This window comes from Rhincodon typus, chromosome 12 (assembly GCF_021869965.1).
Source record: "Rhincodon typus isolate 14 chromosome 12, sRhiTyp1.1, whole genome shotgun sequence".
Taxonomy (NCBI): Eukaryota; Metazoa; Chordata; class Chondrichthyes; order Orectolobiformes; family Rhincodontidae; genus Rhincodon; species Rhincodon typus.
This window is the reverse complement of record NC_063343.1, coordinates 47,789,368-47,811,756: the sequence shown is the minus strand read 5'-3', so window position 1 is coordinate 47,811,756 and position 22,389 is coordinate 47,789,368. Positions and strand designations below refer to the sequence as shown.

General features: G+C 43.2%; 1 protein-coding gene across 1 annotated transcript in view; it reads left to right on the top strand.

Annotated features, from left to right (window-relative positions):
* The window catches only part of LOC109932295 (solute carrier family 22 member 5-like), a 106,295-nt gene that overhangs the window by 54,131 nt on the left and 29,775 nt on the right, over positions 1 to 22,389 (top strand). Inside the window, exon 5 of the mRNA XM_020531530.2 lies at positions 20,489 to 20,615. Within this exon, the coding sequence (XP_020387119.2) occupies positions 20,489 to 20,615 (127 nt within the window). The remainder of the gene's footprint in view (positions 1 to 20,488; positions 20,616 to 22,389) is intronic.

The following is a 22,389-nucleotide window of genomic DNA, read 5'->3' as shown; positions in this document are numbered from 1 at the left end:
GACCCTTCTTCAGAAGCCATTTTCTGAAGAAGGGTCTAGGCCCGAAACGTCAGCCTTCCTGCTCCTCTGATGCTGCTTGGCCTGCTGTGTTCATCCAGCTCTGCACCTTGTTATCTCAGATTCTCCAGCATCTGCAGTTCCTACTACCTCTGAAACCATTTCAATTCAGGTGCTGTCTTTGTACTTGCAAACTTTCAAGTTGCTGCTCACAGACATCCATTTTAAATCTCTAAGTACAGAAAAGGCATACGATCTTTTAAAGGGACCATACAATGCTTTCCCCCCAACATTTTACAAACATCAAATTTTAACTCCTGCCTCCCAGTCCTCAATTACTCTACCCAATATCACAACACCTCCCCTGGTAAGAAAAAGGACGAGCCTTCATTATGAAAAGATGGCTTCATTTTTTTTTTCTTTGATAACCTTAACTCCATTGTATTACAAGATCCATACTTATTACCTAAAGTTAACATTTTATACTAATTCCATCACTGCCATGGCTATCTTATATAAACACTTTTCTTTTAAACCCGCAATAAAGCATCCGCGATAATATTTTCGCAACCCGAAACATGTACATTTTTTGAATTAAAGGCTTGCTACATGAGACTCCAATTAAATAATCTGGTGTTCTTATCTTTAAATCTTTTAAGAAATGTCAAAGGATTGTGATCGGTATATACGTTTCTGATGCATTGTTTGCAATGTAAAGATTAAAATGTTGTAGGCCATCACCAAACTCAATAACTCTTTTTCAATGGTTGAATTTTTTCTGGTGGATATTGAGTTATTTTGAAAAATAACCAATTGGCCTTTCAATTCCAGCCTCAGGCGACTGTGTGGAGTTTGCACATTCTCACCATGTCTGTGTGGGTTTCCTCTGTGTGCTCCAGTTTCCTCCCACAGTCCAAAGATGTGCAGGCTGGATGGATTGGCCATGCTAAATTGCCCATAGTGTTCAGGGATATGTAGATGTGGTGGGTTATAGGGGGATGGGTCTGCATGCGATGCTCTGAGGGTCAGTGTGGACTTGTTGGGCTAAAAGGCTTGTTTCCACACTGTAGGGATTCTATGATTCTGTGATAGGTCCTCATAGCACTGTAACAATTCAGTTTCTGTTCCTGGGACAGATAGGTCACTACCCTATCCCATTCGTTAAGGACTTCCATATTATTCAATCTATTCTGAGGCACATCAAAATCTAAATCATAAGGATTTGATTCCACACTCTGAGTGGCAGTAACTGATACCTGTTTCTCCGGTTCCCTTTCCCTGTTTCAGCATGTTCATATGACATACCCAGTAAATTGTTTTCCTATCTGACACCTTCACCAGATAATTCATCTCAATTAACTTCTTCTCAATCTGATAGAGACTACTAAACCTTGCTTTGAAGGGATCTCCCGTCACTGGTAACAGCATCAATATTTTATTCCCATGGGCAAACGTATGAATTTTAGATTTCTTATCTGCTACTTGTTTGATTCGTGCTGTGCCACCTTCAAATGTTGTCTAGCTAATTCACCTACTCTGTTCAATTAATTTCTCACCTCAGAATCATCATCCTACTGTGAGATCTCTGACTTTAGACCTATCAACTTTTCATTAACTAATTTTAAAAGCCCTCTTACTTCATGATCACGTATCAGTTGAAATAGAGTAAACTGAGTCGATTCATTTGGAGCATCTCTAATAAACAAATAATATAAATGGGATACCTTTATCCCAACCATTTGGGTAATCCTGGCAATAAGCCCTCAGCATGGTCATTAAGGGTCTGAAGTCATCTTTCCAATGTTCCCCAGGATTCAGGATGGTACGCACTTCATTTAAAGCATTTGATGCCTAAACTATCCATGACCTCCTTAAATAATTTGGCAGTGAAATTGGACCCTTCGTCTAATTGAATCTCCCTGGATAGTCCATAATGGGCAAAGAAAACAAGCAAATCCTCCACAACCCTTTTTTTGCTTTGACATTCCGTAATGGAATTGCCTCCGGAAACCTGGTAGACACATCCATTATGGTTAGCAAATACTGGTTCCCACTTTTGGTTTGAGGGAGGGGACCTATAAATTAATTATAACCTGTATGAACAGTCCTTCAAAGGTGTAAATTGGCATCAAAGGTGTTGGTTTTATCACTGCCTGGGTCTTTCCTACCATCTAACATGTATGACAGGTACAGTAAAATTCAACCACATCTTTATGTAATTTAGGCCAATAGAAATGCTTCTGTATCTTAGCTTGAGTTTTCCTCACTCTTAGATGACCTCCTACAGGTAATGCATGTGCTACCTGCAATACTCCCTGTCTGTACTCTCCCAGCAACACAATCTGGTGAACTTTCGCCCATTTCTCATCCACACTAACTGCCAAGGTCTCCATTTCCGCCTTAAGATTTTATCCTTAAGGTAACAGCATTCTGAAATACACTCTGATTCCCTTTCCAAGTAGGCTTTATAATATAAATCCTTTATCATCTCATTTTTTTGTTGTAACTCCATTAATCTTTCAGAACTAACCACCTCTGTCTGATCATCTACATGTTTAGTTTTTTTGTTTATCATCTCATCAACCAGAGTATCAGCTAACTGGACCTCAACTCGTTCAGCTTTCTCTTTTGTTTTCCCTTCTCGTTTAACGTGTGGCTGTGGGATCTTGTCACCGCACAGTCTGGAAAAATTCCACGTATTTTTCTTTTAACTACTCAGTTCCCTGGATTTCTTTTGGCTTTTCCACTGCAATGGGCATCAATCCCACCAGTGATCCATCTGTATTGTTTCCACGAATAAACTGCATTCCTGGAATAGCCAATTTTTCCATCACTCCCACTACCAATTCCACAGTCTTGTTTGGACTTTCTAGCCTTATCTTACACAGGAGAACACCACTCCTCTCTCCACTTATTCCACAGATTATCACTGTCTCGGGCAATATTTCAGAAGGAGTGCAAATATTTTCATCTCTTACGATTAGAGACAGGCTAGCTCCCATATCTCTCAATATTTTAACTTCTTTACCTACTGCCCTGTTCTACCTGAGTAAATCTTATCCATACAGGTGAAGTCTTCGGAAAGATCAGACACTATCTTACTATCCAGCCCGTGGCCAGGCTGTGCACTCTCCTGCAGCTCCTCGACTTCTCTTGGGATTTCCTTTACTACCTTAAATAACCTCACTGGTTTAGCTTCTTTTACCACATCCTTTTTCCTGATACCTTTCTTAAACCACCAGCACTGTGACTTTCTGTGTCCCACCTCACTGCAGTGAAAACACCTGAGGTCTTTCACCTCCTTTCCACCCTCTTGGGTTCCTTTTCTCACATGTGGTAAACTGTTCCCAGTGTGATCAGAATGAAATTGCTGTTGGAAGCTAGATTTCGATTTATGCACTAATGTGAATTCATCCACCATCTCTGCAGCTCTTCTCATTGTATTTACTTTCTCTTCTCAACATGAGTTTTCATCACATCTGGAAATAAGTTTTTAAACCCATGCAGCAGAATAATATCTCTAAGAGCCCGAGTTGTCTTTTCTATCTTTAATGCTCTCATCCATCTGTTGAAGTTGCTCTGTTTTATTGTTTCAAACTCAATACAAGTCTGACCTGGTTCCTTTCTTATATTTCTGAACCATTGTCTATATGCTTCTGGTACCAATTCATAAGCACCTCAAAATAGCCTTTTTTACTCCATATTCTCCTGACACCTCATCTGACAGCACTGCAAACACTTCACTAGCCCTGCCTACCAACGTGGTCTGAATTAACATTACCCACCTCGTCTCTGGCAGTTCATCTGCCCTTAGCCAATTTGTTAAAGGAAATGAAAAAGACTTCTGCATCTTTTTCATTGAATTTTGTACATTTTGTATATATCCCTACCAGGCTGTTGGCTATGATGAGTTTGGTCATCATCACTTCTATGTTGTACTTTTACTTCTGCCAGTTGAAGTCTTTTTGCTTCAAGTTCTAACTGCCTTTCAGCAACTTCTAGTGGTTATATAAAATAACTCCCTGACATTCACTTTAAAATCAACTAGTAATAATTTATTTATCTAACTCTAACAGTGAACAAATTAACTAAACTATTAAGAAACCAAATAAATCCCTTCTAACTACTAACTATTCCTGGTAAAAAATTTCTAATGGTATGCTGTTCCAATAAATATAAGTCCCACTTATATAAAAAAAATTAATTTAGTCTCTTGAAATTACAGCCAGGTTACTTGTCTTCTGGAATGTTCTGTGCCTTCTCTATTGATTTTTCTGGTGCCGTTATTTAGATGATGCTTTCTCTAAAATATAGAGTAGTCTGTGAGAGCCAGCTATTCTCTCTAGAGCTGAGGGCCATTAGTTCTGGCAGATGGCAGCTAGCTCTGGGGTTTTGTCCAACTGCTGTCTTCTTTTATACCCTTGATAACATATCAATTTCTTATAATAGGATTGGTCCTATGTTGTCAAACCATCAGATTTAAATTTATTTGGTTTATTGGGATCTAAGTTCCTGGTTCAAATTGATTGGCTAAATTCAGAAGTTTGTTGTCTTGGTAAAACTACTCTTTGGCATGTTAACTGTATGGCCTTTGATACAAATGTTTCATTTCAGGTGCTTTCTCTGTAATGTAAACTTTCAAGCCGCTGCTCACAGACATCCATTTTAAATCTCTAAGCACAGAAAAAGCACATGATCTTTTAAAGGGACCACACAATGCTTTCCCTCTAGCATTTTACAAGCATGAAATCCTAACTTCCTGTCTCCCAATCCACAAACACTCTACTGAACTTTGCAACAATAGTAAGGGAAAAACAAAATGCAGTAGAAATTGTAAATAAAAACTGAAAGAACTGCGGATGCTGTAAATCAGGAACAAAAACAAAGTTGCTGGAAATGCTCAGCAGGTCTTGCAGCATCTGTGAAGGAGAAAACAGAGTTAATGTTTCGGGTCCGGTGACCCTTCCTCAGTAGAAATTCCTTATAAAGCAAATGTTGGAGTCTAAAAGCTGGATCATGTAAGGAAGAAACCTCCAAGTATCTCTTTACCTTTATTTGGCAAAATTAGATTTAAATTAAGATCAATTCTTTTGGGAAGCATGAGATCCCATCTATTAGTAAATTCTACTATACCTCCAAATCATTTTATTGTGTGATTCGGAAGTTTCAATGGTGGTGTTCACTTATGCTTGCTTCCCTTGTCCTTCTAGTTAGTAAAGGTAGATTTAGAAGTTGCTGTTGAAGGAGTCTTGAAGTGTTTTAGTATATCATGTAACATTACTTCACTTGTGTGCTGATGGCATAGGGAGTCAATATTCAAAATAGTGAATAACATAACGATCAAGCAGCTGCCTTCTCCAGGATAGCATCAAGCTTCTTGCATATTGTTAGAGCTAAGCTTATCCAGGCAAGTGGAAAATATTTGATTAGCCTCCTGACTTATCTTACAAATTGTGTTCAGGCTTTGGGAGAGCCAGGACATGAGATACTCAGCATAGATTGTATCTTATTCTTATTGCCACGGTATCCATATGTCTGATCATGCTAAGTTTCCTGTTGATGGTGAGCCTTAGGCTGTTGCTACTGAAGGATTCAGTAATGATTGTGCAAATGTTTGACAAAGGGAGATGTTGCCTTCTTTTTTTTGGAGACGCTCATTGTCAGGCACTGTGTGTTTTAGAATTATCTGAGAAGGTCTAAGTACTACTGAACACCTTGCAATCATCTATGAACAATCCCACCTCTGATCTAATGTTAATGAAGCAATTAAAAATGCTTGGGTCTAGGACACTGTCCTGAGGAACAACTGCAGTGATGTACTGGGCTTAAGGTGATTGATCTCCTGCAACCATGCCCATATTCTTTTATATTAAGTATGATTCCAATTGGTGAAACGTTCTGCACCTGATTCTCATTGACATCAATTTTACTTGGGCTTCACAATGCCACATTCGGTCAAAAGCTGCCTTGACATCAAGGGTAGTCACGTTTATCTCATTTCTCGAATTTTTTTTTCCCAAATCTGAAGATCCAGAACTGAATGTTGCTGGTGAAGCCCAAACTGCATATCAGTGAGTGGGTTATTGGTGAGTTAAATATTATTTGATGGCTTCTTGTGACTGCTTCCATCAAAGTGCTGATAGTTGGGAATAGACTAGTGGGGTGGTAATTAGACCTGGTCTGTTTTTGATCGATAGTACATTGCTGAGCAGTTTTACACTTTCTGTGGACCGGCAGCATGGAGGCTCAGTGGTTAGCACTGCTGCCCGACAGCACCAGAAACTCGGTTTGATTCCAGCCTTAGGCAACTGTCTGTGTGGAGTTTGTACATTATCCCCATGTCTGCTTGGGTTTCCTTAGGGTGCTCCAGTTTCCTCTCACAGTCCAAAGATGTGCAGGCTAGGTGGATTGACCATGCTAAATTGTCCTATAGTGTCCAGGGATGTGCAGGCTAGGTGGATTGGCCCTGGGAAATGCAAGGTTATAGGGATAGGGTAAGGGGTGATGGGTCTGGGTGCTTTACAAAGGGTCAGTTGTACACTTGTTGGGCTGAATGGCCTGCTTCCACGCTGCAGTGATTCTATGATTCTAAGAAGGTATCTGTATCATAGTTGTACTGGAACAAGCTGCAGAGTAGTTATGCACCCAGCTGTAGAGCACAATGGCTAAGATGTTGTTAGGGCCATTGCTCTTGCTACATCTGCACTGGCCATTTCTTTATCACGTGGAATGTAACAAATTGGCTGATAGCTTGCATCCTATAATGGTGGGGACTTCTAGAGGGAGCCAACTTGGTGCATGTATATGGCATTTCTGACTGAAGGTGGCTGCAAATGCTTCAGCATGGGTTTTGCACTGATGTACTGGGCTGTGTTGACAATGTTTGCAGAGTCCCTTTCACTGGTTTGTTCATTTTGAATTTTCTTCACAATTCACAGTCAGAAATTACAGGACTGTAGAGGTTTGATTTGATCTGTTGGTTATGGGATCACTTAGTTCTGTCTGTAATGTTCTGCTTCCACTTTTAAGCATGCAAGTAGTTCTATGTTGTAACGTTGCCAAGTCGGTATTTAGGTACGTCTGGTGCTGCCAGACGTTAGCCTAATTTATCTCCCAGGCCAAATTAACGGCCAACACTTTACTTACCACCTGGCTTAGTTGAGTGAGAATAGCAAATAATCCACACAAAATAATCACCAGAAGGTAGGTGGCGAGTGCCATTGTTATGAAACGGAAATTTCTGGAAATAATGGGGTGAGTGACTTATGATTTTTTGAATGCCATGCCACAATGTGCTGGACGTTTGTGCTGCTCCTTAAAGACACTTATTCAATAAATTGCAAGGAATAACAGTGTCTAACATAAGTGTTTTGACAGCTGCAATGTTCTTATTTTCCCCAAACTGATTTTATTTCTATATTAGTACTTATTTGGCTTGTGCCCTGAACATTGACTATACCAAGTAATACATTACAAATAGGAATCGTAGCAGCTCTGAAGTAAGCATAAGATCCCCTTAAATGCTGGTCTCTATATTTACGATGCTGCAGTACAACTTTGCTGATCAAATGAAATCCAATGTGGAATTTCTACCAGTAGAAGTTATGATACATTCCTGTGTTATCAAATGCAACCAACTGGTTCTCATGTCCTTTATTAAGTCCACAGTATAAAGAGTCGTCTTCACTTGTCAAGCCTTCCATTTAGCCGTGCATGCTGGATTCGCTCTTGAACTGGCCCTGTGCCTGCTATGATCATCTCTAAAACAATCCGCATGAAAACCAGAGATAACAAGGTGTAGAGCTGGATGAACACAGCAGGCCAAGCAGCATCAGAGGAACAGGAACGCTGACGTTTCAGGCCTAGACCCTTCTTCAGAAATGGCGGGGGGGAAGGGGGTTCTGAAATAAATAGAGAGAGAGGGGGAGGCGGATAGAAGATGGATAGAGGAGAAGATAAGTGGAGAGGAGACAGACAGGTCAAAGAGGCGGGGATGGAGCCAGTAAAGGTGAGTGTAGGTGGGGAGTTAGGGAGGAGATAGGTCAGTCCAGGGAGGACGGACATGTCAAGGGGGCGGGATGAGGTTAGTAGGTAGGAGATGGAGGTGGGGCTTGAGGTGGGAGGAGGGGATAGGTGGGAGGAAGGACAGGTTAGGGAGGGGGGAACAAGCTGGGCTGGCTTTGGGATGCGGTAGGGGGAGGGGAGATTTTGAAGCTTGTGAAGTCCACATTGATACCATTGGGCTGCAGGGTTTCCAAGCGGAATATGAGGTGCTGTTCCTGCAACCTTTGGGTGGCATCGTTGTGGCACTGCAGGAGGCCCAGGATGGACATGTCGTCTGAGGAATGGGAGGGGGAGTTGAAATGGTTCGCAACTGGGAGGTGCGGTTGTTTAGTGCGAACCGAGCATAGGTGTTCTACAAAGCGGTCCCCAAGCCTTTGCTTGGTTTCCCCGATGTAGAGGAGGCCACATCGGGAACAGCGGATGCAGTATATCACATTAGCAGATCTGCAGGTGAACATCTGCTTGATGTGGAAAGTCTTCTTGGGGCCTGGGATGGGGGTGAGGGAGGAGGTGTAGGGGCAGGTGTAGCACTTCCTGCAGTTGCAGGGAAAAGTGCTGGGTGTGGTGGGGCTGGAGGGGAGTGTGGAGCGGACAAGGGAGTCCCGGAGAGTGTGATCCCTCCAGAAAGCAGATAAGGGTGGGGAGGGAAAGATGTCTTTGGTAGTGGGGTTGGATTGCAGATGGTGGAAGTGTCGGAGGATGATGCGTTGGATCCGGGGGTTGGTGGGGTGGTACGTGAGGACGAGGGAGATTCTGTTTTGGTTGTTATTGCGGGGAGGGGGTGTGAGGGATGAGTTCCGGGAAATGCGGGAGACACGGTCGAGGGTGTTCTCGACCACTGAGGGGGGGATGTTGCGGTCCTTGAAAAACGAGGACATCTGAGATGTATGGGAATGGAATGCCTCATCCTGGGAGCAGATGCAGCAGAGGCGAAGGAATTGGGAATAGGGGATGGCATTTTTGCAGGAAGGTGGGTGGGAGGAGGTGTATTCTATGTAGCTGTGGGAGTCGGTGGGCTTGAAATGGATATTGGTTTCTAGGTGGTTGCCAGAGGTGAAGACAGAGAGGTCCAGGAAGGAGAGAGAGGTATTAGAGATGGTCCAGATGAACTTAAGGTTGGGGTGGAAGGTGTTGGTGAAGTGGATGAACTGTTTGAGCTCCTCGTGGGAGCACTAGGCGGCGCTGATACAGTCATCAATGTAACGGAGGAAGAGGTGGGGTTTAGGGCCGGTGTAGGTACGGAAGAGGGATTGTTCCACGTAACCTACAAAGAGGCAGGCATAGCTTGGGCCCATGCGGGTACCCATGGCCACCCTCCTTGTCTGTAGGAAGCGGGAGGAATTGGAAGAGAAGTTGTTGAAGGTGAGGACGAGTTCGGCTAAGCGGATGAGGGTGTCTGTGGAGGGGTACTGGTCGGGCCTGCGGGACAGGAAGAAGCGGAGGGCCTTTATGCCATCTTCATGGGGAATGCAGGTGTATAGAGACTGAACGTCCATGGTAAAGATGAGGTGTTGAGGACCAGGGAATTAGAAGTTGTGGAGGAGGTGGAGGGTGTGGGTGGTGTCACGGACGTAGGTAGGGAGATCCTGGACCAAGGGGGAGAAAATGGAGTCGAGATAGGTGGAGATAAGTTCGGTGGGGCAGGAGCAGGCACATGAAAACCAGTTTTAATTGTAGGTTAACAGCTTTATAATGTGGATTGGAGGATCATTGTTGCAAATGCATTGTCATGTAAATTCCAATTTTCATGTCAATGTGTGCATTTTAGAAGTTGCGGGATTGTTGTGACTCTCAAAGTCAAAAGCGTGGCAATTTGTTGGCCCGGATTGTCAAATCCCAATAGTGGTGCATGTTATACGAGTAGTGGTTCCGAAAGGGTTAATGTTGGAGTCTGTAATGCAGTTCCACCAAATCTGATGATATCATTACAACTTGGGTGAGAAAAAGGCAGAACATCTTAGGACTTCAAAAATGATGGACTGTTATCCTTGGTCTCCTTGTATTCTCAACAACAATGTGTAAATTATTAATGTAACTTGTCCCTGATCGCTGTCAGCCACTGGACAAGAGCCTCTTATTAAGATTCACTGGTGGCTTTCCTCTGCCACTGGAAACTAAGGGGAATGGTAGCAGAAAACCAGCCCAACCACAAGCTGGTAGTGAGATAACAAGGTGTAGAGCTGGATGAACACAGCAGGCCAAGCAGCATCAGAGGAGCAGGAAGGCTGACGTTTCGGGCCTAGACCCTTCTTCAGAAATGGAGGAGGGGAAGGAGGTTCTGAAATAAATAGGGAGAGAGGGGGAGGCGGATAGAAGATGGATAGAGGAGAAGATAGGTGGAGAGGAGACAGACAGGTCAGAGAGGCGGGTATGGAGCCAGTAAAGGTGAGTGTAGGTGGTGAGTTAGGGAGGAGATAGGTCAGTTCAGGGAGGACGGACAGGTCAAGAGGGCGGGAAGAGGTTAGTAGGTAGGAGATGGGGGTGGGGCTTGAGGTGGGAGGAGGGGATAGGTGGGAGGAAGGACAGGTTAGGGAGGGGGGGACGAGCTGGGCTGGTTTTGGGATGCGGTAGAGGGAGGGGAGATTTTGAAGCTTCCTCCCTAACTCCCTAACTCCCAGTAAGTAAGCCTGATCAATATGTAAGCAATGACAAAGAGCTGCTGAAGTATGGGACTGATTTTTTAAATCTACCTCAGAGATCTGGTTGCTTAGAAAATTAGTGGGATTTTGGAATTTGCCACAGACTGTAAATTTTTATGTCCAGTGTAATGGTGATGTCTTTGATCAGTTCCCCTCCTTCAAGGCATGACCTGGACAGAGAATTTGAGCAGGTGAACTCTAGAGAGTCTCGTGTTGACTTACCTTCCCAGAATGGCAGAGAAACTTCAATGCCCACATTACATGTATGGTGGAGCTGAGCAAATGCATCTTCCAGTGGCATCTCCTACTCACTATGCCACCATTCTCACACTGCTAACCTCCCTACCATTCACCCAGCAGCAATCAAACGTGCTTAGCATTCATATGCTCTCTTACAGCCTCACAGACCATGTGCTGCCAACCTCACACTCACCTTTTGCAACTTCCAGAGCTATTTGGCTGCAGCAAGCACATCATCCAAATATATCACAACACATTGCATGACATTCTCCACTCTCTTGCGCAGACTAAGGTCACAGATAAAAAGAGGGAGCAGTAGGGAACCCATGGAGCAAACAGCTACCTGACATCTTTAGAGGAAATGATGCTCCATACTATAGGGAGAGCATTTCTGCTTTCTGATGTCAAGACTAGCCTTCAGGTCTGTCAAGACATCCTCATCATGAGTGGTATATGCAACAGCAGACCACTTTTGAAGAAGCACAGTCACTTGGAGCCCAGCAATTAGGACTGAATAGGGGAGTTTAGAGTTTTGGGATATCTTTGTGGTAAGTCATCGTGCAGGACTAGACCACATCCAGGTCAAGTGGAAAGGACAGTTTGTGTGGCATTTAAAGATGCCAGTAGAGGACCCAACATTCACCACCAAAACTGGTGCCGGCTGGACAACCTGACCTTTGGGTGCTCCACTGCCACTGGGCTACTGTAACCACAACTCCTCCAGGGAATCCTGCCCGCAAGAGCTGTTGGAAAATCAGCAGTGTATTTCTGGCAGCAAAACCAAAAGCAGTGGCTGCTATCTGAAATACACTTGGGCCTTCACCAGGATTCATCCTAGAACCAATGAAGAAGTATAAGTATGGCAGAAGGGGGATCACAGGGAGTGGGAGCAGTGAGTAGAGTAGGGTAGAGGGTTGGAGGAAATTGTAGGGGATGTGCTCTCAGCAGGTATTAATTGGCCAGTTAAGGGTCGCACTTGGAATCTGGGTGTTAAGACCACCATAAGCCCTCCTTCCACAAATATAATTGGGATGAAATGGGGAGGTGGTGAGATACCTACCCTGTGCATCCCAACCAATCAAACTGACAGCCATAACCAAATCTCACCACCAGGGGGCATTAAATTCAGCCCTGAATCTGGCAGTTCACAGACAGCAAAGACCCAGGTTTTCTGCTGCAGCAGACTTGGATGAAGACTAGCGTGGGCTGTTTGTTAGAGCTGTGAACATGCACAACAAGTTCTTAGTGCATTCATAGGCCTGTCACAGAGGCTCTTGTTGCTGACAATGAGAATGGAGGAGTCCAGCTCCAATTTGGCACAGAATTTGTGAAGCATCAAAGAGTTGTCCAACTCCATCACAGCTTACAAACTGATTCCTGGTGCAATGTCCAGTGGCCAATGTCTCAGCTACCCATGCAGCGCAGGAAGAAGTCACACAAGCATAAAAATTTACTAGCTCTGCAGGGATGATCTCCTAAATGCAAGCCTGATAAAATGGCAGCACAAATGTCCAGCAGTCAGTGCCACCAAGAAGAATTGGCAATCCCACTTGCCTTTCAAACAGCATAGGATGACAATGCTGCAGCACAAAGATTAGTGCGTAATTGTGTAATTGGCTGAAACATGGGGTCATATCATGTAATGAAAGCGGGAATACATCAAATCACAGTTTGCAAACTTAGATGTGATGAGTTTAATGGCATCCCTCTGTGCTATTATAACCTTATAACTGTATATTTCTGGCACATCATTACATCTATTGCAAAAGTGCCAGAAGTGATCAAACTAACTCTTTGTTAGTTTTGGGCCTCTGTAACGTGGACACTAGAAACACAATGAAACTGAATTTTGTAGCCACTATGTGTAAAAGTCACCTGATAATTTACAAGAGTTGAGCATTTGTATCAGCTTAAACCCAATTCCCAGCAGCCAGTACAACATCTGCATTCTATTTGGTGTAGTTAAGTTTAAATTTTAAACAACATTTTAAGACACATTTCAGAGTATTTCCCCCACGAATGTTGATATTGCATTCTAACAATTTGCAAGCATTGTGACACAGAGGCTCAGTGGTGAAGTGGCACAGTGGCTCAGCGATTAGCACTGCTGCCTGACAGTGCCAGGAACCTGGGTTCAATCCCACCTTTGGGCAACTATCTGTGTGGAGTTTGCATGTTCTCCCTGTGCTTGCATGGGTTTCCTCCAGGTGCTCTGGTTTCCTCCCACAGCCCAAAGGTGTGCAGGGTAGGTGGATTGGCCATACTAAATTGTATATCGTGTCCAGGGAAATGCAGGGTTATAAAGAAGGGGGCTGGGTCTGGGTGGGATGCTGTTTGGATGGGCAGAATGGCTTGCTTCTACACTTTGGGGATTCTATGGTTACTACAAAGCAGGCATGATTGAATGGCATACTGGTCCTTTGGCTAACCAGTTTTGTGACAGTCCTGTAACCTTGAACCACGCACTTTGGTTGTAATGTTGTACTGTTCTAATATTGTAATGTACTATGTCCTCCCTGACACATAGACCACCCCCGTTCTCCTTTTGTAAACTTCACAGCCTCTCTGATTCCATTCCCTCATCATATCAACTTTAAGGACCCATGAAGTTCCTCCATATTCTTAAGATCATAGATCCCCACAAGTCTATTCCATTATGCCATATGATCAAGGCTGAGCGCTGCTTCAATTCCACTTTCTGGCACTGCCCCGTACCGCACATCCTAGATCTGAACTTAATGATCCAGGGAGCATCAAAACCCCTCGAGAGTTCCAGATATTCACAAACCTTTGAAGAAATTTTACCTCATTTTATCCATATGATCAACCCCATATTCTGGACTGTGCCGCCATTTTCTTTATTCCACAGTTAGAGGAAACAGTGACAAACATACCAAACCACTTTCGGTATCTTGTACATTTCAGTGAGGTCACCTTTCATTTCTCTAAACTCCAGAGTGTTTTGGTCCAAGTTACTCACTCTCTCATCACTAAGCAAGCCTTTCATCCTAAGAATTCTGGTCATATATACCCAGTAAAGTTCTTTGAATTAGTTCAATCTAAATGTAAATATCACATCCTCGTTCAAGAAAAAGTTGCAAGGAGAATCCCAGCAATTTATAGCCCTGCCAGTTTAACTTTGGCAGTGGGAAAACTGCAAGAAACAATTATTTGGGATAGTATTAGTAATCACAAGGAAAAGGTGGGTTGACTGGGGAGAGTCGGAATGGCTTTCTAACAGGTAAATCTGGTTTAACTAATTTGCTGGAGTTTTTTGAAGAGGTGATAGAGAGGATCGAAATAGCTTAGCTGGTGGTTAGGCAGGCACTACCCATCAGATCTTTCACGTATGCATGGACTCTCTCCATCACCACATGCTGCCCTCAAAGCAGCTGCCTTGTTGAGGAGACTCTCACACATCTCCTCCTGGAAGGTACCTATGCAAAGAAGATCTGGAGAAAGATGCAGTGGCTTTTGTCAAGGCTCATCCCAAGCTGCTCTGTGACGCAGGATTCTGTACTCTACAGTCTGTTCCTTGTGACGCACACTGAGACCAACACAGACTATGCTGGAGGACCATCAACTCAGTGAAAGATGCTCTTTGGTCTGCCAGAAACCTGTTGATCTTCCAGTGCAAAGAGTTGACCTTGACTGAGTGTTGCAGACTGGCACATTCCAAGGTCGAGGGCTACATGCTGAGGAATGCACTAAAGCTTGGGGCAGCTGCCATCAAGGTCCAGGGTTACATGCTGAGGAATGCACTAAAGCTTGGGGCAGCTGCCATCAAGGCAGAGGGGGGGAAAGACCCACAATCTAAGATCTTTCTGCCAAAGTACAACGAGGGTCTGTTCAGTTATCAGACCTTCTCAGTGACTCAAAATGTAAATATTTTCTTCTCGCATGAGATAAAAATGTCCTTGATATTTGCAACCACACAGTAACTCTGTGGGATGTAAAATCCTAATGCATCATTTGTGTTCCTTTTTCCTTGTTGGGAAGATAGCACAGATATGTACGTACAGATGATTTTTAATGAACAACGTATATTTCTACAATAAAAAAACAGAAAGGGTCGAGAATAATGCTGCTCATGTGGTATACATGGATTTCCAGAGGTGTTTGATACAGTGCCACACAACAATCTTCTGAGGAAATGGACAGTAGTAATTTGGATACAAAACTGGCTGAGTGATAGGAAACAGAGAGTATGAACAATGGATATTTTTCAGGCTGGATGAAGGTTTGTTAGTGGAGTTCCGCAGGAGTTCTTATTAGGACCTTTGCTTTCATGTTATATATTAATAATCTGGATCTTGGTGCACAGGAGGACAACTTCAAACTTTGGAGATGACACAAATCTTGAAAAATTGTAAACTGTGAGGCGGACAGCGTAGAACTCCAAGAGGATATTGACATGTTAGTGGGGTGGATGGATTGGTGGCACATGAGCTTCACTGCAAAGAAGTGTGAGGTGATGCACTTTGGTCAGAGGAAAATTGAAAGACAATATAAAATAGGGGGCACAATTCTAAAGGAGGTGCAGGAGCAGTGGAACCTAGGTGTATATGTGCACAGATCATTAAAGATGGCAAACAGTATCCTTGTCCCTATTAATAAGAACATAGAGCACAAAAACAAGGAAGTGATGTTGAACTTGTACGAGACACTTGTGAGACCTCAGCCAGAGTATTGTGTCTAATTGCGGGCATCACATTGTTGCTATAGCAACATATAGCAATTTATTGTGAAAATATGATGAGATGTGTATAAGTCACCACAATTGGGCATCATTTTAATGACAGAAATTACAAAAAGAAATAATTGAGACAAAATAAGGACAAAGCTCATCTTTTGTTCCCTCCACGGCTCCCAGATTTGTGGAATGGCTACAGGACGCTGCTGCTGAAGCTGCCCCTGAGGGCATCAAAGCAAGGATTTCCGGGCTGGACCCACCACACTGCCACCACTGAAGTCAACACCAAAGCCACTGTATCGCTGCCATAGCCACGACTGACAGACAAACCCACCGAGTCAGCACGGTGCTGAAGCCATCGCCACTTCAGCCGCCACCCGAAGCCGCCACATTGCCGCCATAGCCGCAAGGAACGGACCAGAACCACCCCATGCCGCCATCGCTATAGCCACCGCTGAAACCGCTGCACAGCCACCAGGAGGAATGGACCAGACCCACCGATGATGAAGCCTTCAATAAAGTCACAAACGTAATGACCATCAGGAACAGACTCGGAGAGAGTGCAGACTTCATCTATAAGTATGGTCCCAGGACTGAGAAACTTTAGTTATGAGAATAATTTGAAGCAGTTAGGGACTGTTCTTTTTAAAGAAAAAAAATGGCTGAGAAGAAATTTCGTAGAGGTTTTCAAAATCATGTAGTATGGACCAAGCAGGTGGAGCGAAGTTGTTCCCACTTGGAAAAGGGCCAAGAACAGGACGGTACAGATTAAAAATGATGTGCAAAACAAGCAAGTGTGACTTAAGCGAAAAACCTTTTTCATTCAGCGGGTAGTTAACGTCTGGAATGTCCTGCCTGGCAGTGTGGAGGAGGCAGGTTCAATTGAGACATCATGAGGACATTGGATGGTTATTTGGATAGAAATAATATGCAAGGGACGTGGGGAAAAAGCAAGAAATTGGCACCAGGTAATGATGCTTATTGAAGATTTGATGCAGACCTGATAGGCTGAGTGGCCTCTTGCTGTACTGTAACAATTCTGTGATTCTGTGAAATTAAAGCCTGCTTTCCAAACTTACCTGCTACATCCAAGTTTTTGAAATTCTCCTCTAAACCTCTTTGCTTTGCTGAGAGTTTTCCTCTCTACCAAAGTCAATAAAAAATCTTTCACTTCAAATATAGCTTTGATCTCTCCCTCCATGCATCCACTCCCACTCCCACCACTGTAGCCCACCCTATTTCATCTTCTGTTTCCTGCTTCATGTTCTCCAGCGTCCTCTGTAAAGCATTCAAAGATATACGTTCGCATTGCGTATCAGTTCAAGTTCTTTATGTGGATCTTTGTATGTTCAGCTACATTCCAGCAGAGGGTGCTAGAAGTGTGTTTAATGGAACACTGAAAAGTTTCAACTGGATTATTTTCAGTTTTTTTACGTCTAGCTTTGTTATCCTCGAGAAATCTCTAATATATTTCCTACCACTGATGTTAAGCAAGTTGTACTCTAATCACCTTAGTTAATTGTCTCCCTTATTAACATAGGACATTCTCGTGCAGTCTGGGCACAGTCACACTCAATAGTCACTTGAAACTTTGGTGACAACTTTATACCCTGGGCCAGGTGGCAGGTCAGAGGGGTGTAGTGCTCACACTACCCACCCCTGGCACCTCCAGCCCACTCTCTCAAATGAGACCCTTAAGTGGGCTGTTTTGGTCACTTTAAAAGTGACCCCCACCCCCACCTCCACTGCCACTAGGCTCTTAGCCACAGTGAGGAAGGATGGCACCAAGTGTCCAACCCTCCCATTAGAATATGGCAAGCCTTCTGGATTAGGGTTGTGCCTAGCAGAGGCCTCTCCCTGCTAAGGTATCTGAGGTATTTCACGCACCTACTACATGAGCCCCAACCCTCACCCCCACTCACCCAGGCCTATCTGCCTGGCCTGAGCAAGACCTTGGACTAACCTGTGAATCTGATCTCCATGTTGCTCCTCTTCAGAGAATGCCCTTCCAGTGGTGATGCTGCGACAGAGGAACTACTGGACACTACAAGTTGACAATTCTCTCATCTCAGCAGTCTCACCTCACCTTTACTAATTTTCTTTTCACTGCATTTACAAAATAACTTATTGGTCCTACTTGATTTTGGTTTATCATGTTACACACTTAAGTTTTCCTCTCACCTGCCATTCTTTTAAAAAATTATTATTCTACATATAATTTTTTATATTGAAATTTCATTGTTTTTACTTATCCTAACAGCTGAAACCTAGTTTTCATAAATTCCATTAAAAATACTTTTTTTTCTATCCTTTTGCAACTACTTTAAAAACAAATGCTGTTGTTCACCAATTTCCCCTTCCACCTTTTCTTAGCCAGTGCATTTCTAAAATATACTTCAGTCGAGCATTCTAGCATATTGAAAGGTATTTTTCTCTTTGCAATTGGATGTGAATTTAAAATTTCTCATCACCACTCCCAAGTGATTCTCTCCTCTCCACCTGACCAATGTACATTTAAACATACATCAGGGCAGGAGTTGGCCATTCAGTCCTTCAAGCCTGCTCCACCATTGGATAAGATCATAGCTGATCTGATTGTGGCCTAAACTGCACTTTCTTGTCTATTCCCCACTCCCAATTCCTTGTCAATGAATAATCTATCTAACTCAGCCTTAAACATATTCAAAATGCCCCTGCCTCCAATGTTCTGTGTGGAAGATAATTCCAGACACCAACAATCTGGAAGAAATTATTTTTCATCATCTCTCTCTCTCAGGTCATCCTCTACTTTTATACTGTGTCCACATTTCGTTTAAGGGTCTGCCACAAGGGGAGACACCCTTTCAACATTCCCCCTCAAAATATTTTTTTCTCATTTTTAGTGTTGTATGTTTGCATGTATAAATGCATTTACCACTCACCCAATTCCACCACACATCTCTGGCTTTCCAAATTCAGGTGCTCTGGGTGGTTCACTTACTTTCTCAGAATGCTTTCTCTTTGGCCTTGGAATGCTTATCAAAAGCTGTTGATTCTATTTCCACTCCTGACAGTGTGAGGTTGAATACCCACTTCGACTGGTGGCATTTTCACCTCTGGTACTTCCTTCACAGAGGGTGTCTTTCCTGACAAAACCCTGCAACAATTGGAAGACGTTTAGTATTTCCTTAGTACAGGACAGCTTTCCTGTTGACTCAGACAATTTTCTTTCCTGCAATATCTTGGATTTCTAAACCATATAATTTCTTCCTGACCATATCCTGGATCTCAGGACATCGGTCCTCTCTTCTCATTCGTGGTTTCCATAGGATTATATGCAGCACTTCAATCTGTACCTCCAGATTTTTATTCTCAATTCGATGGGAAAGCTGTGTGTAATTTCTTGATGAGCTTGATGCTTTCATTAGGCCCTCAAGAATTTTTGTATTAGTGAGACCACCTTCCTCAGACCATACTTCCTCAGTTCTGCTATGTGGGTATTTATTCTTGTTTCCCATGACCTAGATCATAATTACCAAGGATTTTTCTTGGGATTCTTCCTGGGAAGATAAGAAAATGAAATTCTCTGCTTGAACTTGCATTTTCGGCAAAAAAAAAATCAGACTCAAATCTGTCAGCCAAACAGCTGCATTCCCATGGCAGTGCCCTGACCAATCAGAATTGACCTGCCTGGTGTGAGAATTAAGATTGACAGTTAACTGTTCTTGCTGCATTTCCTGCCAAACACCACCCTCTCCTCTCGCTGTAAGAAACAGAGTCTCTTTTTCTCAAGTCTGTTTCTTGTATCCTAGTTCATATGAGTCAAGATGAAAAGTTTCAACCTCTTGTCTTTTTTAAGCAAGCTTTGTTCTAATTACTTGCTTTTGTCAAGCTACAGTATCACCAACGCTGCAAAATACACACACACACATTGTGTTCAATTTGATCTATCCCGTCATGGTAGGAAATGAGAGCAGTCTGGGTCTACTGAGTCACAGGAAAGGCTGTGTGTCAGTCTGTGGGTGGTTTGAAACCTTCACATGACTAAATCGAAGGTGAGAAGCATCCAATATGTGTGATTCACCCACTCATGGCAGGATGTCATTTCAGTTCATTCATGAACCACTTGTCATGAATTAACCCAAAGCCCACCAGAATTTATGAGTAGCCTAGGGATTAAATGGGCATCATATGACTCTTTCATGCCTCCCAAAGACCATCAGAAAACCCTACTGGGATTGCCTGCAGTTTCAGAGAGGGGAGTTTCCAATTCACAGGACTCTGTGCCCTATTTCAACACCTGGCATTAGGAAAGAAAGGCCCCTGGGAAGCCACCTCCTGTCCTTGCCTCTTACCTCTTGACCTATCCAGCATCCCACTCCTCACAACCCACATCCCACCTCGCTCACCTGCGTCTGGAGATCCGGTGACAACCTTTGCGGTTGCCCAGAGGGCATTGCCAGTAGCAGCCAGCATTCCCACTGGTATCATTAAGGAGATGCCAGTGTCTGATTAGGCAGCAGATCACAGTGTGTGACCTGTCTGCTCCCAGCTCCTCACTCTCTAAAGGGCCCACCAGTGGCCAGTGCTGATGACCTGTTCTCCAACCAGTGAGTAAGATATGCATGGTCCAAATTAAATTCTATGGTTTGAGTACGTCTAAAATTTGGAAACCCTTGCTCATAGTGTACTTGAGAAAATATTTCTGTTTGTCCCAAAATTCATGACAAAATATACATCAAATGGGCCGATGCTGGTTCTGAATTTGAATGCATTTACATGTTTATATGTTATTAAATACAATTTTAATATTAATAGTATCTTCACAAGTTCTTTATGCAATCTTCATTTCTTAAAATAACACTTCTAATCCCAGGTTTGTTTATGAATCTCCACGCTGGCTGCTGTCAAAGGGGAGGGTACAGGAGGCAGAAGCAATATTCCAACACGTTGCAAAGAAAAATGGTCTTACTCTACCAGAGGAGCTCTTCAATGATTTGGAGGTATTAGCACTCATAATGCTTTCGTTCTTTCAGCTCTTTAATATAAGCCTGCTGTTTAATGGTCCAACTTTCTCAGCCGCCTTCTGCACTGAATACATTGAATATGTTTTGGCTATGTTAGAATTCAACAGATGTCAGTCATCTCCTTGTCGACATGACTTTTTCAAATATGAAGCTAGATAATGAGTGCTGTCAAGGTATTTGGCTATCCAGGTTTTCACAACCAAGCCCCATTCCATCTTCACCCAAAAGCAAATGCACTTGGACTTTCCAGGAGAATTCAACATAAGGCCACTAGAATTGAGATTCCTGAGGTTCTTAAAACAATTGGAGCGCCAACAATTGTACAAACAAGTCGCATTAATGCTGAACCTTCTCTCATTCTTTTTGTTCTGGAAGCCAAATGTTTTAACCCAACTACAAATAATTCAGCACAGCCCCAGGGCTGAATTTAATATCTTACCTATTTGTTTGGAACAATTATTAAGCCAGGTGGCATTCTTGATTATTTGAGGTTCTTGTATATGCTCAGCATTCAAGTCAATCCCCCTTTCCATGCATAATTTGTTTATTTATGTTTAGGAGTCAGCCTCCATTTTTCACCCATAAATGCACGTTTTACTCTGGGTAACTTACAGAAACCTAGAAAATGGGAATAGAAGTAGGTTGTTCAGCATTTCCGGCCTGCCCGATAGTTCTATACAATCATGGCTAATTATCCAACTCAGTACCTTATTCCCATTTTCTCCCCAGACCCTTTGATCCCTTTAGCCCTGAGAACTATATCGATTTCCTTCTTGAAAACATTCAGTGTTTGGCCTCAACGACTTTCCAGGGAATTTCACAGGCTCACCACCCTGTGTGAAGAAATTTCTCCTCATCTGAGTCTTAAATGGCCAAATCCATATATGTAGACTGTGTCCCTAGTTCTGGGCTACCCACTCCTCAGGAACATCCTTCCTGCATACATCCTGTCTAGTCCTGTTGGATCTCCAAATAAAGTTGAGGCGACAAAGGGGAGGAAAGTAGGCTGAGTTCATGATCTACCATATGGCCCAAATAACTAAAGCGAGGAGGAAGGTTATGGCTGAAGGACATAGTAGAACATAAACAGCACATTGGAGGGAGTATCAGTGGGAGAAGGGTGGGTGCTGTCAGTCCAGCGATTAGGCCTGTCCAGGGGAGTGCGGACAGATGCACAACGCTACAGTTTCTGTTGTGTCCTGCGTAGTTTGGAGCCGTAGCTGGGAGAGTCACCAGGAGTCACCACCAGATATTGAGAGAAGCCCAACAATGGGATGTAGCTAGGCAGGAAAATTAAATGTGATAAGGTGAGATTTGGTAAAATCTCATACAACTCATGGTGAGGGTATCAACATAGGAACAGGCAATTCAGCCTGTCAAGCCTGGTGTGCCATTCAATATGATCACAGCTGACCAATCACTGCAATGCCTTTTACCCATCCCATCTACCTTAAACATACTCAAAGACAGAAATGTAATGGTGAAGATCGTCCCAATCATGAAGGGGAAAGGGCCAAGACAAGCATTGGGACCAGGAAAATGATGAGCTCAGAGGCAAAAAGGTGAAGTTATTTATCACACAGATGAGATTGGCCAAAATGGGCAGAGCTTATAACATGACAGAAATAATAAGTCTTTCAGGCAAGTAAGGAATGGGAGAAACGATGTGAGTAACAGGGGAAAGGTCAGACATAGAACTGAAATTTCACCGGTTTCAATAACTTATGGAGTCATAGAATCTCTACAGTGT